The sequence below is a fragment of the Citrus clementina genome, unplaced genomic scaffold, assembly GCF_000493195.1.
Source record: "Citrus clementina cultivar Clemenules unplaced genomic scaffold, Citrus_clementina_v1.0 scaffold_8, whole genome shotgun sequence".
Classification (NCBI taxonomy): domain Eukaryota; kingdom Viridiplantae; phylum Streptophyta; class Magnoliopsida; order Sapindales; family Rutaceae; genus Citrus; species Citrus x clementina.
In genome coordinates, this window is record NW_006262022.1 from 15405955 (window position 1) to 15424175 (window position 18221).

Below are 18221 nucleotides of genomic sequence, written 5' to 3' on the forward strand. Positions count from 1 at the left end.
TAGATGTGTCACTTGTAGGCAAGCCAAATCGAAAGTGCAACCTTATGGCTTATACACCCCTTTGTCAATACCTAGTGCACCTTGAACTGATATTTCAATGGATTTTGTGCTAGGTTTACCGAGTTCTAGACAAGGGAAAGACTCAATTTTTGTGGTTGTAGCTAGATTTTCAAAGATGACACATTTTATTCCATGCCACAAAATGGATGATGCTTCTAATGTTGCTGACCTATTCTTTAGGGAGATTGTGAGGTTACATGGTATGCCCAGGACAATTGTTTCTGATAGGGATGCTAAGTTTTTAAGTTACTTTTGGAAAACCTTATGGGCTAAGTTAGGAACTAAATTGTTGTTTTCAACTACTTGTCATCCTCAAACTGATGGTCAAACAGAAGTTGTGAATAGAACTTTATCTACTCTGTTGCGAGCTATCATTAAAAAGATTATCAAAACTAGGGAAGATTGTTTACCACTTGTTGAGTTTGCTTATAATCGTTCCGTTCATTCTGCTACTAAGTATTTATCGTTTGAAATTATTTATGATTTTAATCCTTTAACCCCATTGGATTTAACTCCATTACCTGTTTATGAGTGTGTTAACTTAGATGGCAAGAAAAATACTGAAATTGTTAAACAGATACACGAGAGGGCGAAGTTAAACATTGAACGGAGAACTGAGCAATATGCTAAACAAGCCAACAAAGGGACATAAGCTAGTCTTTGAGCCCGATGATTGGGTGTGGTTACACATGCGCAAGGAACGATTTCCAGAACGAAGGAAATCTAAGTTATTACCTCGAGGGGATGACCCTTTTCAAGTTTTGGAACAGATCAATGACAATGCATACAAACTGGATTTGCCTAGTGAGTACAATGTAAGTGCTACTTTTAATGTTTCTGATTTGAGTCCTTTTGATGTAGGTGTTGATTTGAGGACAAATCCTCTTCATGAGGAGGGGAATGATGAGATTAAGGATAAAACTATCACAAGCATATGGGATGAGGCATATTCAGATCCTATTCAAGTTCCCGTCGGACCCGTTACAAGAGCTTGAGCAAATAAATTCAAAGAAGCGCTTAATGGATTGATTCAAGCAACTTGGGCTCAATCAAATTCGTGGAGACCCATTGAAGGAATCGCGCATGATAAATGTATAATTCAGGCTGTTGAAGTTTCCAAAAAGTCACTTCCATGAAATAGGGAGTTGGCTTGCACATTATGGCGGGAAAATATATTATTTTCCTTTTTCAGATACTTTCCCGTTTCTTGAGGAGGCTATTAGGGGAAAAAATCAATTATTTCTATTTTAAATGCCTAGTTTCCATTTAATTGATGTAAGGCATTTAAGCCAATTAGGATCCTGATTTGATTTAGATTCTTTCCTATTTACTTAGATTAGGATTATGATTTGGTTTAAATTCTTTCCTATTTACTTAGATTAGGATTCTGATTTGATTTAAATTCTTTCCTATTAGAGAAGATTCAGATTTGATTTTTGAGTTAGGATTTATTTTCAAAAATTCTTGTAACCAACCCTATATAAAGTACTCATATTCAATAAACATGAAAGAAGTTTTTTTTTTATGCAATTTGTGAGAGAGTTAATTTTCTTTGGTTCTTTACGAACTGTTTGAACTTCTCGGATATCCGTGGCGTTCAAACTCTTGACTTATAAATAAGACAATCCCTATCTGATTGTGGCGTCTTCACATACCAAGGTTCGTACTTTCAATAAGCATTGGGTCGAGGTTCCATTCCATTCCTGATTTAGATTCGATCTTGAGAACTAAATTGATTAGGGTCGTGTCAGTTCTTGACGGGGTTCATTTCAAACTCTGTTGGTGTATGCTAAACATGTGTTTTAATACTCAAAAGTTTTCATAAAATTCCATTAGTATTGAAATTATTAAAATAACCAAAATTAAAATCAATTTATTTTAATTTATATTTTATTTTAAATAAAAATGCAATTACCCACTTGAAAGAAATTTTCTTTTAAAATTTATTTTACCCTTCATCCCATTTCATAAATTATATTTATTTCTCTATTTATTTTTGTCATAAGTGAGTGTAGAAATATGAGTTGTGTAATAACTGATTTGATCTAGGACAGTCCTAATAAACTTCAGTATTATTTTAATTGCAATATATATACACAATAGTGTTAGAAAAAATTTTAATTTAACTAATTTCACCACACTAACATCTTCAAAGAATGATAAATCTAAGTCATATCCATTATTATAGTAGGTAAGATCTCTCAGAAAAATATACAATAAAAAAGTATGGCCACCCACCAATGACATATAGTGAACAGAGTGCGTATGGAGGGTTTTTTACTTAAATATACCTCATTTGTCCTTAAATACCAAATCTATACCCTATTACATACATATCCCTCATGAAGGTGGAAAAAGTCAAAAATACCCTTAAAACAAATCATGAATCTACACCATTTTCTTCCTCTCATGGTTTCTTTCTCTCACTATTCTTTTCTCGTGGTTTTCTCTTCTCACCATTTTTTCCTTTCTAAAGGTTGCATTCTCTCTCACCAATTCATTTCTTACCTCCAATCCAAGGTTTTTGATAAAAGTAAACCATTCAAAAGGTGCATTGTTAAGTGGTGGATAAGTTATGTTTGAAATGCAACCTTTTTTTATGTTTAGGGTTTGATTGATTTCATTAAAAGTATAATTGCTAATAATTTATGAGTTTTAATAATACATTATTTATTTTTGTGCTTACACACACACATTATTGCATAAAATGCAGGGATTTAAGACTCAATTTAAGTTATGAGTGATTGAAAAATCAGTTTAGGAAGAAGTCGAGCACGAAGTTAGGTAAGTTGAGAATTTAGTCGAGTAAGAAGTAAAGGAGATAAGTAAGTCGAGTATCTGGTCGAGTAGGAAGTCAAGTAAGTATATTAAATGAGTTGAGTATTAAGTGAATTAATTTTTAAAATAAATTGAGTAAAAGTCGAGTAAAGTTTTTGAACAAGTCAAGTAATAGTTATGTAATTTTTTAAAAGATCAAGTACGAAGTCGGGTAAGTCTAGTATTTAGTCGAGTAAGAAGTGAAGGATATGAGTAAATTGAGTAGGAAGTCGAGTAAGTACATTGAATAAGTCGAGTAGTAGTAATTTTGAAAATAAATTGAGTCAAGTATTAATAATTTTTAAAATAAATTGAGTAAAAGTCTAGTAATTATTTTGAGCAAGTTGAATAACAATTATATTATTTTATAAAGAAGTCGAGTTTGAAGTTGGGTAAGTCGGGCAGTTAGTCAAGTAAGAAGTGAAATAAGTGAGTTGAGTAAGTCAAGTATCTAGTCAAGTAAAAAGTCGAGTAAGTAGATTGAATGAGTTGAGTAGTAAGTCGAGAAAAAGCCGAGTAATTTTTTAAACAAGTCGTGTGAGTATATTGAATGAGTCAAGTAAGTTTTTGAACACGTCGAGTAAGAGTTTGATATAATGTTGAGTAAGCTGTAAGAAGTCATTTGATCTAGTCAAGTAAGTATATTGAATGAGTCAAGTATTAAGTCAAGTAATATTTAAAACAAATCAAGTAAAAGTCGAGTAATTTTTTTGAACAAGTCGAGTAACAGTTATGTTATTTTTTAAAGAAGTTGAGTACGAAGTGGAGTAAGTCGAGCATTTAGTTGAGTAAGAAGTGAAGTAATGGAGTTGAATAAGTCGAGTATTTAGTTAAATAGGAAGTCGAGTCAGTATGTTGAATAAATCGAGTAATTTTTTAAACAAATCGAGTAAACGCCAAATATTATTTTTTTACTTCTTTTGATCTCGCTCGACTTTGTGATTTAAAGAATCAGTTTTGTTTTGTTATGATTTTATTGAGGTTATTGTTATACTTTCCTCGATTTTTTTTAAGTATATATATGTAAAATTAAAAATTTTAATGGTTTAAGGTATATTTTAGGTATTTTAGGGGAAATGGGGTATACCCCACGCAATTCCCTCGCATAATGGATGGGTGGATAACCAGGTTACGCCTTTTATCACCTCGCACTTTGCCACCTCTACTTATCGCTTAATACAGCATTCTCATAATCACTCCACAATTCTAGAACACAATTTGTATTAGTTACCTCAGCAAGTAACTGCATGTAGAACTTTGAAGCGAATTCTCAGAGTGGTCGTTTTCAAAAATTAATATATAATAAGAATCTCAATGTTCTCGGTTTCATCTGTTGTGAACTCAACTTTCGATACAGAAACTATTCCTGCGATCATTTTGGAAGTACATCTGTCATGTATTTCCAATTTGGTTTAGATCCAAGCCACTTGTTACAAAGCATGTACAAGGAGTAAGCAAACAGCAGATAACATCAAGTAATGAAAGCCAAAACATGCTCTATACCATAAATAAACGTGGAGTATTTAGCAATTGACCATCTCTAAGGTTATAGAATCGTTTCTTTATAATCCTAAAGCATATATTGCACAGCCAGACAATATCCGCAGGGTACAACTTATTTTGGTCAATCAAACTGCTGCCGGAGCTGCATCTCTGTTTCACTTTTCCAAGTAGCATGAGATGATTGTCCCTTCATCCTTTTACTCTTCTCCCTATCTTTTATGATAGAGCCCTTCTTCTTGGACTCATTGCTTATGTCTGCAGGAGGGCGATCACTGCATACTGGGCAAACCATCCCACGTGTATTTGAAAAGGTCTTTGGTATTCCACACTGCAAGCACATCCTACAAAGAGGAAATTACATGTTACAAGATAAACTTCAAATGAGCTTAACCCCAATGTACAAGACAGTACAGATATAAAATAAACTGAAACATTATTTATTTAAATTAGTCCTGAGGGAGCAGGACATGAGAACATAAATTTATTTAGTCATCAGAGTGATAGTGAACTCCAGGACCCACATGAAAGGCCAAAAAGACATCCATGCTCATAAAATGTAAAACGTACTAATTTATTGCTCAAGATTCTGGGATTTTCATGGGTCCACACAAACTGGAAGCCTAGTAAAATTGTTAAATTCTCTCTCTCAAGTTTGTCAGCACCCACCTAGTACATAATTTGCAAGTTTAATTCTACTCAGGGATTTGTAAATGCAAGAATAGATCCAACAACTGTTTGTCACAATTCAGACCTTGCATGAATTCTCCGCAACTGAAGATAAAAATTTCACCATCTTACGTATGCATTTAAATAAGGAAATTACACCTGAGAAGCTCTGCAGCATCTTCTGCATTGGGATTGGTTGCAGTCGCCACACGCTTGACTCCTTGTGTTGTGCTTGAAACTGAGGCTGGAGGCTGGTCACCCTCCATATCACTTCTCACTCGGTCATGGATTCCAACAAGTTGAGCCTTGGCCTCCATCACAGCACCTAAGACAATTAGAACCAAATCAAAAGGAGTTGACATCAAGTCAAAGACAAAACCCTAATTTTAAGCCCTTGGAAATGCAATCAACATCCAACTCCTCAATCCTAAAAGTCTATTGTGTATTTACAGTTAGCAATAAGACAGACATCCATAGAAGCCAAATTTTAAGCTATTGCAAGCGCAACCACCAACTCCTTAATCCTAGAAATCTATGGAAGTCTAATATTAGCTGTGTGTACTTACAGTTTAATATATAGCAGCGAAGAAGAGCAGTAGTTTTCATACAGGAAAAGATTTGATACATTAAAGGCAGTTGTCACAAAAAGAAGATTTAAATAGCATTTATTGAATAATGCACCAGTATTTTCCAGAGAACTCTGTCAGGATTGAAATGCTTGTTTTTGCTTTTTTCTTTCTAAACATACATGGGACCAAATATAAATAAATTAAACTGATGCAACATGCATAAGCATAACTGATATCTGGAGGACTGGTCATATAGGTGACACCTTATCAAGCTTTACACATTTAAGGGTTTAAAAGGAATTTGGAAATAAGACTAAAGATCATGGCAAAAAATGTACATTATAGGTTCTCATAACTGATCCTGCATGTTAGTTAAAGTGCGGGATCCCAATTGGATCTTAAAATCTGCACATGGTGGATTCTACCGTGCGCAGATTTTAAAATAAAAAAGTAATAGGCCGTTGGATTTCAAATCCAAGGGCCCAAACTGGGATCCCGTACTATGGTTATATATAGATAACAAAAAGTTAAATTTATAAGCTCAGAAGCAGAAAGTTAAAATCTAAAAATTGATATAAACTAATAAGAAAGATGGTAAGCTGGTGACAATGGCTTATAAAAAGCTAACTACAATTGCTTTAATATCCCTAAAATCTCAGACCTTTGTCAAACATAGCATATAGATCCTTACCATCCGTTCAAGTGGACTCATGGGTGCATTTTTCTCTAAGTTCAGTTGCTTTGAATTGATCCCACAAGCAAGGTCCCAACCAAAAAAAAAAAAATTGTCAATAGTTTCAACATCCCTAGTACAATTTCTTCAACTCCTTTCTAGCAATCTGATTGTTTCTAATGGCAAGTATAACCCCAACCAAAATCATTAATGAGCCCATACACTGGCAACTAGTTTTGCTACATTTTTAACATCATATTGTGACAAGATATAAATGCCCATTCGATTGTTGATCAGCTTGTTTCTCAAAATCTTCTATTCTTCCACAAACCTGTCCAATAACTTCAAACGAGAAAACTTAAGATGTCACTAATTTGTGAATCTAGTGGCAACTTAATAAAGAAGCATTTGAGTGGATTATATGTTAGTCATGGAAGTCCCTTCCAATGCATTCATATAAATAAATGCTCAACACACAACCTATATGAAATCATATTTTTCTAGCGTAAAGCCTTCCAGTGCATTCATATAAATAAATGCTCATCACACAGCCTATATGAGAGCATACTCTAGCATAATAGCTAAGGCAATTTGAACATAATAAAGATGGTATTATAACTTCTTTTCAACTCTTCAAAACCTGTTATTTAGATAGTGATCAACATTAGCAGCAGAAATCAAGATATTTGCGACTTTATTGGACTCGCAATCTTATGTTTTACGAGAAAACTTAAACTCTTTAAGAAAAGTGTTCTAAAGTGCAGGACTTTACCATAAATGCTTATGAGAAAACTCAAACACCTCAATTTTTGTTTTGTGATGATTAATAAACAATGAACTTTGGATAAGCCAAATCGGATTGCCAGTTATGAACTGCTCATATCATAAGAGCATGAAACACCACACCAAGGGCTGATGCATTTAGCAAATGTCAATCTATCAGTGAAACACTAAAATAACCTAATTAGTTGAGAAAATATCTTATTCCACCAAATGAAGTATCTTTTTTTTTTTTTTTTTTGTGGACAAGAAACTATAAATTATATTAATGATGAAGAATCATTACAAGGAGTGGACCAACCGTCCACTGAGAAAGCAAAATAATGAACACTTTTCTACACTAAACAAAATATGCCAGTCCCGCCAATCCCCCTCTACAATACCAGACCAACCTAGACACCTATCTCAAAACACTATCCCAGCTTAGATGAATGAATTAAAAAGATGAATCTTGGAACTCTTTACAAACTGAAGCCCAAAGCAAAGCTAGAAGACAGATTCTATCCTACAACTCAATATTATCTGCTTGTTTCCTTAAAAAATAAGAAGATCTCTTTCCTGCCACATTACCCAAAACAGAGCTGCCACAGCACAGATCCAAAGAGTTTTTGCCTTTTTTTTTTTTTTTCTTTTTCGAGTTTTGGCCATTTTTCTTTTACCAAAAACATAGGTATTCTCCATAAGAATAGAGTGACAAGAAGGATTGTTCAAAAAGAAAGTATTCTTTATACTTCAGATAATACTAAGACTTTATGCTATTATTTGTACACTAGAATTAGCTTCCTTTTCAACTAGTTATAATAAGAAATCAGATTAGCATCTGCAATTTCCTTTGACCAAATGAAAGAATTTGACAATTACCAGCTGGTAACTCTTTCTTATTCTTGCGATTCCTGCGCCTGCTTTGCTGAGAATTGACATCAATTGAGGAAGCCTTTACCTCGAGAGAATTGTTAAGAAACCGTGGAGGTCCTGAAATCTCTCGTAACCAAAAGCCAACCAATATCAGACGCTAATTCAATTCAGCTAATTATTATTATTATTTTAAAAAGAAATGAAAAGAAAACAAGTAAGAATAAACCCTACTTGAGAGAAAACGTCGAAGGCGGAGGGAAGGCCAGAATCAACGGAGTTTCTAGGGAGGTCATAGCGGACGGTACGCTTAGCTGCGGCGGAGGCATTTGCTTCGTCGTCTGAAGAGCTCTGATAATGGATTTGTTCATCGTCCTCTTCTTCTTTTTCTTCTCCAGCAGAAGAATAGTCTTGGATAAGCGACAAGCTCATCATCCCTTCTCCCAGCTTGTTTCCGCTTGCTTGAATTCGGCTCGGCAATTTCTAAGTTGCTACATTTGACATTAGGGCCTTCTTAGTTTATGGGGGTAATGGGCTGGACAGGTTCAGGCCTCGGCCTTTAAGGAAAAAAAAAAAAATTAAGGATCGAACGAGTCTAGCATTTAGCACCCTCAAAAGTCCTTATCAAACCTTTTATCACGTTTACGATTTTACCCTAACGAAAATTAGAGTAGACGACAAAGACAAGTTTGTTCCAATCGTCTATGCAATAAATATATATATATTTTTTAACGTTATGCAACTAGACGTCATAAACACAAAAACAACAACAATAATAAAATAAAATAAATAAAAAATCAATAGATTGTTTGATTTATTCTAAGTATGGCTGACATGATAAATTGAGTTATTAGAAATTTAAAGAATGATAAACTCACACTAATTATTCATTCCCTCATTTTAACAATGGTGGTGGATTTTAATTATTTCTTCTAATAATGGAATTGTTAAAAGTGATTAAATTCATAACCTACTTCTCTGATGGAAGGAAACGCAGAGTCCCATTTACTAATCTCCATTTAATTAGAGCGAATTCAAAAAGTTTTGAAGTTACTAAGTTTCACTATATAAAGGGTTCCTATCCTAGCCAAATTATGTCCATATAGTAAAAAAGTAATTTTTCATCACAAGTTTGTCTAAAAATAGAATAGGCAAGAAGTCGCCTTTGTGATATATGCTTAGAAAGTTTCAAAAACTTAAACAATCATGCCCAGAGGTATGCTTATGCTTATTTTAAATTTTATCGTGTGGTATCAAAACCATTTCCGATCCATATTATTCAATGTATGTCTTTATGCTGTTTAAAAAATATATCGAAATGTAAATTTTAATGTACTCGCAAACACATAAATTTATTGAAGTATATACTAGAAATAACAAGGTCAAACCCATAGTAAGAAGATTTTTTTTTGAGAAAATTAAAACTAAAGATGCAATTAAAATTAAAATGAGTAAAATAACAAAAACATTTAAGAGATAGAAGCTATTAGGGTTTCAGAATCCACCATAGTTCAACTTAAAAATTATTTAATTACCAATCAATTCCCAGTTTTAGAGTGACAACTCGAAACTAATCTATGTCTATTCATGAATATAATGATTAAGCCCAATTAGAATTAATCTTATGCATGTTTTTTTTTTGCTTAATAGTATGATATCTAAGCATCCTGGGCAAACATATTGAATAATAGATTCAGAGTTTTCCTAAGTACTATATATAAAAAATTTAATGAAAGACACATAATCAATGATACTTACATATACAATTTATAGATGTAAGCATAGGTTTAATCAAATATTAATTTAGTAGTTAATAATGCATGATAGAATTGGTGAGAAGATTTAATTATATTTAACTAAACATGTGAAACAAGAACCATAATCATTAAAGCACACATATAATGAATTAATTGAATAAAAGATAATTTATCTCATTGAACAAGACTTCATCACACATGAATTGATGAGATTAAGGATAAAACTATCATAAGCACATGAGATGAGGCATATTTAGATCCTATTCAAGTTTCCATCAGACTCGTTACAAAAGCTCGAGCAAAGAAATTCAAAGAAGCGCTTAAGGGATTAATTCAAGCAACTTGGGCTCAATCAAATTTGTGGAGGCCCGTTGAAGGAATTGCACATGATAAATGCATGATTCAGACTCTTGAAGTTTCCAAATAGTCATTTCCATGAAATAAGGAGTTGGCTTGCACATTATGGTGGGAAAATATATTATTTTCCTTTTTCATATACTTTCCCATTTCTTGAGGAGGCTATTAGGGAAACAAATCAGTTATTTCTATTAGGCTATTAGACATTTAAGCCAATTAGGATCCTGATTTGATTTAGATTCTTCCCTATTTACTTAGATTAGGATTCTGATTTGGTTTAAATTCTTTCCTATTTATTTGGATTCTAATTTTGATTTGATTTAGATTCTTTCCTATTAGGGAAGATTTAGATTTAGATTTGATTTTTGGGTGATGATTTATTTCTAAAAATTCTTGTAACCAACCCTATATAAAGTACTCGTATTCAATAAACATGGAAGAATTTTTTTTTTATACAATTGGCGAGAGAGTTAATTCTCTTTGGTTCTTTACGAACTCTTTGAACTTATCGGATTTTCGTGACGTTTAAACTCTTGACTTATCAATCAGACCATCCATAGTTGATTGTGGCATCTTCACATACCAAGGTTCGTGCTTTCAATAAGCATTGGGTCGAGGTTCAATTCCATTCCTGGTTTAGATTTGATCTTGGGAACTAAATTGATTAGGGTCGCGTTAGTTCTTGACGGGATTCGTATAATTTGGTATCAGAGCCTATGCTCTAAGGTCAGATCCATCTATCTTTGTTGTTTTTCATTTTTGTTTGAATTTTTCATCTTGTTCTAGTATATATAAAAAAAGAAGTGACAGTGCCGTGAACAGTATTTTTAGGGTTTCCTTTTAAAATCAATTTTGCATCTTTGTGGTTTAATTCTCCTTAAATCCATAAGTTTTACCTATTCCTTTTCCTTAAAAAAAAAAAGAATCCAACCTCCTCTTAAAATCTTTCATTTTTTTTTCATTATTTGTGTCTTGAAAGTCTAAAACAAGTTTTACCCCATCGGTGAAAATTTTGCCCAAAATCAAAACTCGACTTTCATACTCATTACCTTCTTACTCTTGAAATTAAATTCTCCTTAGTTGTCATCTTTGTGAATTGCTGCTGAAATCCTGATATTGGTTTGATTAGTTTGATAAGAACCGAGTGAGGATTACTAAAAGTGGAAAAAGGCAAGAGAGTGTGAGCATATTAAAGGGTAAAAGCCAATAATTTGAGTGAAACACGAGTGGAATTGAGTGAGTCATTTTTCTTGAGTGAAACACGTAAGGGAGTGAGGTGAGGTCCTTCCACATTATTTCCAACATTCTTTTGCAGATAATAGCTATGTCTCACAACCTATAACGAAACACAAATGAAGAGGACCAATCCGCAACTACTCAGAATTTACAAATTCAAGCATTAATGGGAGAGATGAGAAGGATGATGAGGGCTGAATTAGAGCTCATCCACGAGCATTTGGATCAGGTGGAGAACGCACGTGTAGGGCAGTCACAACCTGTTTCCAAAGCATGTAGGAGAGAAAGAGCTCCAACTAGAGGAGAGATTGATGACTATTATAGAGATGAGTATGATGAAGGAGAGGACTCAGTGGGTAGTTATAGGAGAGATAGATAAGGTAGGAGAGCTAGGAATAGAGATGATGGATTGAGTGACATAAAGATGAAGATTCCATCTTTTCAAGGAAAATCCAACCCAAAAGCATACCTTGAATGGGAGAAGAAAATGGAGTTTATATTTAACTACCACAATTATTTAGAGGCAAAAAAAGTAAAATGTGATTGAGTTTTCTGACTATGCTATTACTTGGTGGGATCAGCTTGTTATAAGCAGGAGGCGAAATAAGGAACGTCCAATTGTGACATGGGATGAAATGAAATCATTGATGAGAAGGTATTTTGTACCTAACCACTATTATCGAGACTTGTACAAAAAATTACAATGTCTTACACAAGGTAGCCGAAGTGTTGAGGATTATTAAAAAGAAATGGAGATTGCCATGATTAGAGCAAATGTGGAGGAGGGTAGAGAAGCTACCATGGCACGATTCTTAAATGGACTTAATCGGGAGATTGCAATAAGGTTGAGTTGCAACATTATGTGGAGATTGAGGATGTAGTCCATAAAGCCATCAAGATTGAGCAGCAACTCAAAAAGAGAGGTAACACTCGTGCAGTCCCAATCTCGAGTTCCACTCCTTCGAAGCCGAGCTATGTGAAACGAGACGAGAGGCCACAAGCATCTACTACACCTAAGCTAAGATCTAAGCCCTCCAAGCACAATACACAAGGTAACATCGTGACTTCTACCATTAGGAATTGTGGCATTAAGTGTTTCAAATGTCAAGGCAAGGGGCATATCGCAAGTGAATGTGTGAATAAAAGAGTTATGGTATTGCGGGACAATGGTGCGATTGTAATTGAAGATGAGACGAAAGAGAATGAGATACCACCATTAAAGGATGTCGAAGATGAAGAGTATATAGCCCCTGGGGAATTGACTTTAGTAGCAAAGAGAGCTTTGAGTGTGCAAGTAAAGAAAGACGAAGCAGTGCAAAGGGAAAATATTTTCCATACTAGGTGCTATGTTCAAGACAAAGTATGTAGCATGATTATTGATGGAGGAAGTTGTACTAATGTTGCTAGTACTATCATGGTAGAGAAGTTAGGGCTTCCGACACTTAAACACCCACGGCCATAAAAACTATAGTGGTTAAATGACAGTGGATAGGTGAAAGTGAACAAGCAAGTACTAGTGACTTTTCAGATTGGCAAGTATGAAGATAAGGTGCTTTGTGATGTAGTGCCAATGCAGGCTGGACACTTGTTACTTGGGCGGCCTTGGCAATTCGACAGACGTGTGAAACATGATGGCTTCACCAACAAATATTCATTTATATTTAATCAACGCAATATCACTCTTGTTCCATTGACACCAAAGCAGGTTTATGGAGACCAAGTGAGCCTACAAAGAGCGCGTGAGGAAAAAAAGGAGAGAAAAAGAGAGTAAAATTCAAAAAGAGGCTAAAGAAAATGTGAGAGAAAAACAAAAAAAAATACGGCCATTAAGCGAAAATTAGATGGAAAACAAAAGAATTTCTACACGAGAGCGAGTGAGATTATACTTTTGTACAAAGAGGAATTTTTAAACACTAACGAATTTGACCCTACTTTGCCTAGTTCTATTACTTCTCTTTTACAGGAGTGTGAGGATGTCTTTCCTGAGAAACACCACATGGTTTACCTTCAATCCGAGGGATTGAACATCAGATTGATTTTGTGCCCGGTGTAGCCATTCCAAATAGACCAGCCTATACGAGCAATCTGGAAGAGAGCAAGGAACTTCAAAGGTAGGTTAATGAATTGATGGAAAAAGGGTATGTGAGAGAAAGTATGAGTCCATGTACAACTCCCGTTTTATTAGTTTCTAAGAAGGATGGGATGTGGAGGATGTGTGTTAACTGCCGAGCCATCAACAACATAACTGTAAAGTATCAACATCCCATTCCTAGGTTAGATGACATGCTTGATGAATTACATGGGTCTTGTGTATTTTCAAAAATTGATTTGAAAAGTGGATATCATCAGATTAGAATGAAAGAAAGAGATGAATGGAAAACTGCTTTTAAAACAAAATATGGTTTGTATGAATGGTTAGTCATGCCTTTTGGTCTAACTAATGCCCCGAGCACTTTTATGAGACTTATGAATCATGTCTTGCGAGCTTTTATTGATAAGTTTGTTGTTGTTTATTTTGATGATATCCTCATTTATAGCAAAAACATAAACGATCATGTAGTACATTCAAAATCTGTTTCAGATGTGCTTAGAAAAGAAAAGTTGTTGGCTAACCTGAAGAAGTGTACTTTTTGCACTAACAAACTTGTGTTTATAGGATTTTTTGTGAGTGCACATGGTATACAGGTTGATGAGGAAAAAGTACGTGCAAACCAAGAGTGGCCGAGTCCCACAATTGTAAGTAATGTGAGAAGCTTTCATGGGCTTGCTAGTTTCTATCGACGATTTGTAAAGACTTTAGCACATTGGCCGCACCGCTTACTGAAGTAATAAAAAAAGATGTTGGATTCAAGTGGGGAGAAGCGCAAGAGAAGACATTTCAAATAATCAAGCAAAAGCTGACCAATGCTCCTTTATTGTCTTTGCCTAACTTTAATAAAATATTTGAAATTGAATGAGATGCCTCAGTATTGGTATTGGCGCAATCCTAATGCAGGAAGGACGACCAATTGCTTACTTTAGTGAAAAGTTGAGTGGGACAGCCTTAAACTATCCTACTTATGATAAGGAGTTGTATGTGTTGGTTCGAGCGTTAGAAACATGGCAGCACTACCTATGACCTAAGAAGTTCGTTATTCACACTGATCATGAGTCCTTGAAACACCTTAAAGGCCAACACAAGCTGAACAAGAGACGTGCTTGATGGGAAGAATTCATTGAGACATTTCCATATGTCATTCGTTACAAGCAAGGTAAGGAAAACATTATTGCAGATGCGCTTTCCCGTAGGTATGTCTTAATCTCAACACTTAATGGTAAACTACTTGGTTTTGAACATATTAAGGAATTGTATGTTGATGACCATGATTTTAGTGTTGAATACCAAGCTTGTGAAAAGATCGTAGTCGCTAAATACTTTAGGCATGATGGCTATTTATTTCGGGAGAATAAACTGTGTGTGCCTAACTGTTCTTTGAGAGATTTATTAGTGAGTGAATCCCATGGAAGAGGGTTAATGGGGCATTTTGGAGTTGTAAAGACTCTAGCAGTTTTACAGGAACACTTCTATTGGCCGTATATGAAACGAAATGTTGAAAGACTTTGTGGTAGATGTGTCACTTGTAGGCAAGCCAAATCGAAAGTGCAACCTGATGGCTTATACAGCCCTTTGCCAATACCTAGTGCACCTTGAACTGATATTTCGATGGATTTTGTGCTAGGTTTACCGAGTTCTAGACAAGGGAAAGACTCAATTTTTGTGGTTGTAGATAGATTTTCAAAGATGGCACATTTTATTCCATGCCACAAAATGGATGATGCTTCTAATGTTGCTGACCTATTCTTTAGGGAGATTGTGAGGTTGCATGGTATGTCTAGGACAATTGTTTCTGATAGGGATGCTAAGTTTTTAAGTTACTTTTGGGAAACCTTACGGGCTAAGTTAGGAACTAAATTGTTATTTTCAACTACTTGTCACCCTCAAACTGATGGTCAAACAGAAGTTGTGAATAGAACTTTATCTACTCTGTTGCGACCTATCATTAAAAAGAATATCAAAACTTGGGAAGATTGTTCACCACTTGTTGAGTTTTCTTATAATCGTTTCGTTCATTCTGCTACTAAGTATTCACCGTTTGAAATTATTTATGGTTTTATTCCTTTAACCCCGTTGGATTTAACTCCATTACCTGTTTATGAGCGTGTTAACTTAGATGGCAAGAAAAATGCTGAATTTGTTAAACAAATACACGAGAGGGCGAAGTTAACCATTGAACGGAGAACTGAGCAATATGCTAAACAAGCCAACAAAGGGCGACATAAGCTAGTCTTTGAACCCGGTGATTGGGTGTGGTTACACATGCGCAAGGAACGATTTCTAGAACGAAGGAAATCTAAGTTATTACCTCGAGGGAATGGCCCATTCTAAGTTTTGGAACGGATCAATGACAATGCATACAAACTGAATTTGCCTGGTGAGTACAATGTAAGTGCTACTTTTAATGTTTCTGATTTTAGTCCTTTTGATGTAGGTGTTGATTTGAGGATAAATCCTCTTCAAGAGGAGGGGAATGATGAGATTAAGGATAAAACTATCACAAGCACATGGGATGAGGCATATTCAGATCCTATTCAAGTTCCCGTCGGACCCGTTACAAGAGCTCGAGCAAAGAAATTGAAAGAAGCGCTTAATGTATTGATTCAAGCAACTTGGGCTAAATCAAATTCGTGGAGACCCGTTGAATGAATCGCACATGATAAATGTATGATTCAGGCTCTTGAAGTTTCCAAAAAGTCACTTTCATGAAATAGGGAGTTGGCTTGCACATTATGGCAGGAAAATATATTATTTTTCTTTTTCAGATACTTTCCCGTTTCTTGAGGAGGCTATTAGGGAAACAAATCAGTTATTTCTATTTTAATCGCCTAGTTTTCATTTAATTGATGTAAGGCATTTAAGCCAATTAGGATCCTGATTTGATTTAGATTCTTTCCTATTTATGTAGATTAGGATTCTGATTTGGTTTAAATTCTTTCCTATTTACTTAGATTAGAATTCTGATTTGATTTAGATTATTTCCTATTAGGGAAGATTTAGATTTAGATTTGATTTTTGGGTTAGGATTTATTTCCAAAAATTCTTGTAACCAATCCTATATAAAGTACTCGTATTCAATAAACATGGAATAAGTTTTTTTTTATGCAATTGGTGAGAGAGTTAATTCTCTTTGGTTCTTTATGAACTCTTTGAACTTATCGGATTTCCATGACGTTCAAACTCTTAACTTATCAATCAGACCGTCCATAGCTGATTGTGGCGTTTTCAAATTCTAAATGATAGAGAACTTATCCTAAGCTTAGAGGATGTTCCAAGTTATTTATATAAAGGTAATAGGTTATAATTTTAGAAGGGAATGGTGATTTTGAGAATGCAGGTTAGAAGAGTGCTCTTGTTAAAGTCTGTTCATTCAACTCTGTATCTCTTGGGTGAATTCCTTAGAGTGGTGAGTTAAGAAGCCCTGTAACTCTTGTAGGATATCATTGGGTCGTGAATGTCTGTATCCTTTTGTAATCCTCTTGAATGGTGAGCTTTGGTGAGTTAGAGAGCCCTATATCTTTTGTACAACATCATTGGGTGGTGAATTTTCTACATCCCATTGTAATATGCTAAGTGGTGAGCTTTTGTTCTTGTTTTGTCTATGTGCATGTGTTATAATTAATAATAAAAGTTAAATTATGAAGATATCACTTCATTTTTAAAGCTAGTATAGAAGACTAGTTACACATAAATGAATTGGGAATAAAAAAATAGATAAAATTAGTCAGAAGATTAATCCAAGCAGGTGCTATATTCGGTGGCTGCAACTCTTTTTTTCTCTTCTATCTCTGTGTTCTCTCATGCAAAAGCCAAAAATTTGGCTTATATATTTTTTGGTGGCCGACTTATTGATAATGAACAAGGAAGCTAATGCATTCCACATGCTTTGCACTTCGATTCCATATCAAATTCCAAATCAAATTATCGAACACCATTTATTTTTGCTTTTGCTCCTCACATGGTTTCTTGTAAATTGGGCTAATAGACTTAATTTTAATTTAACCTTGGGCTCACTAATAAGAAATCCAAATAATCTTTAGCTTCTCTCCAATTTAATTTCTTTAAGCCAAGTTTATTCCCAATCATCAATTTATTATCCTATTCAATCAAATAATTTAATTAATTAAAAATAACAAATAAAAATAACTAGCTAATATATATATAAAAGGTAAAATTAGTGGTGGGCAAAAAGTTTGGATTAATCAGATTGGTTTTTGGGTCAATTGGGTTGAAAAAAATGTCATCTGAATTCAACCCAAACATATATCCAATCCGATATGAACATAATCGAATTAGATAGGATAAAAAATTCGGGTTGAGTTCGGATCGAATCGGGATAAGCTTAACACATTAATAAACTTTGTTTTTTTTTTTTCTCATCGGTTTAGTCTCAACTCTGTTTCTTTTTCTCAACTAGAAATTGCATTCAAGTTCATAAACTTTGGTGATTACAATTGCACAATGATTTAATACGACAATATGTCAAGTAATAAACCCCATTATAACTAATTAATATAATATATAGTATACCATGAAAAATTCAAGTTGGAGGAACTTGGTGACGGTGGCTATCGGTGAAGGTGGAGCAACCTACAGGCTCAGTCACAGTTGCCAGTGAAGCAAGCGATAGTAGTGGTTGACTTGCAACAGATCGCATTGGCGCATTGTGGACTCGCGATGGCTTGGCTTCGCGCTATTGCGTCTATGAGTTGACGACCGTTGACTTCTCTACTGTCTATGCTACAGTGCCTACTTCTATCTATGTCTGGCATCCTCGGTTTGTCTGTTTAGTGTATGTTGCCACTGTGTGTGTGTGTGCCTATATGGAGTGATTGTTGTGTTGACTATGGAAGAGA

The 18221-nt window shown here is 34.6% G+C and overlaps 1 protein-coding gene and 1 pseudogene across 1 annotated transcript; one reads left to right on the forward strand and one right to left on the reverse strand.

The window, feature by feature from the left end:
* Nucleotides 1-4141: 4141 nt before the first annotated feature.
* On the reverse strand, nucleotides 4142-8443 carry LOC18034108. Its single transcript, XM_006423839.2, has 4 exons — nucleotides 8155-8443; nucleotides 7930-8047; nucleotides 5206-5371; nucleotides 4142-4721 (listed from the first exon to the last, which is right to left on the reverse strand). Exons 1-4 carry the CDS (start codon nucleotides 8353-8355, stop codon nucleotides 4502-4504), a joined length of 705 nt encoding a protein of 234 aa, XP_006423902.1. The 5' UTR covers nucleotides 8356-8443; the 3' UTR covers nucleotides 4142-4501.
* Nucleotides 8444-11436: 2993 nt separating this feature from the next.
* LOC112096396 lies at nucleotides 11437-16014 on the forward strand (annotated as a pseudogene).
* The last annotated feature ends 2207 nt before the right edge of the window (nucleotides 16015-18221 follow it).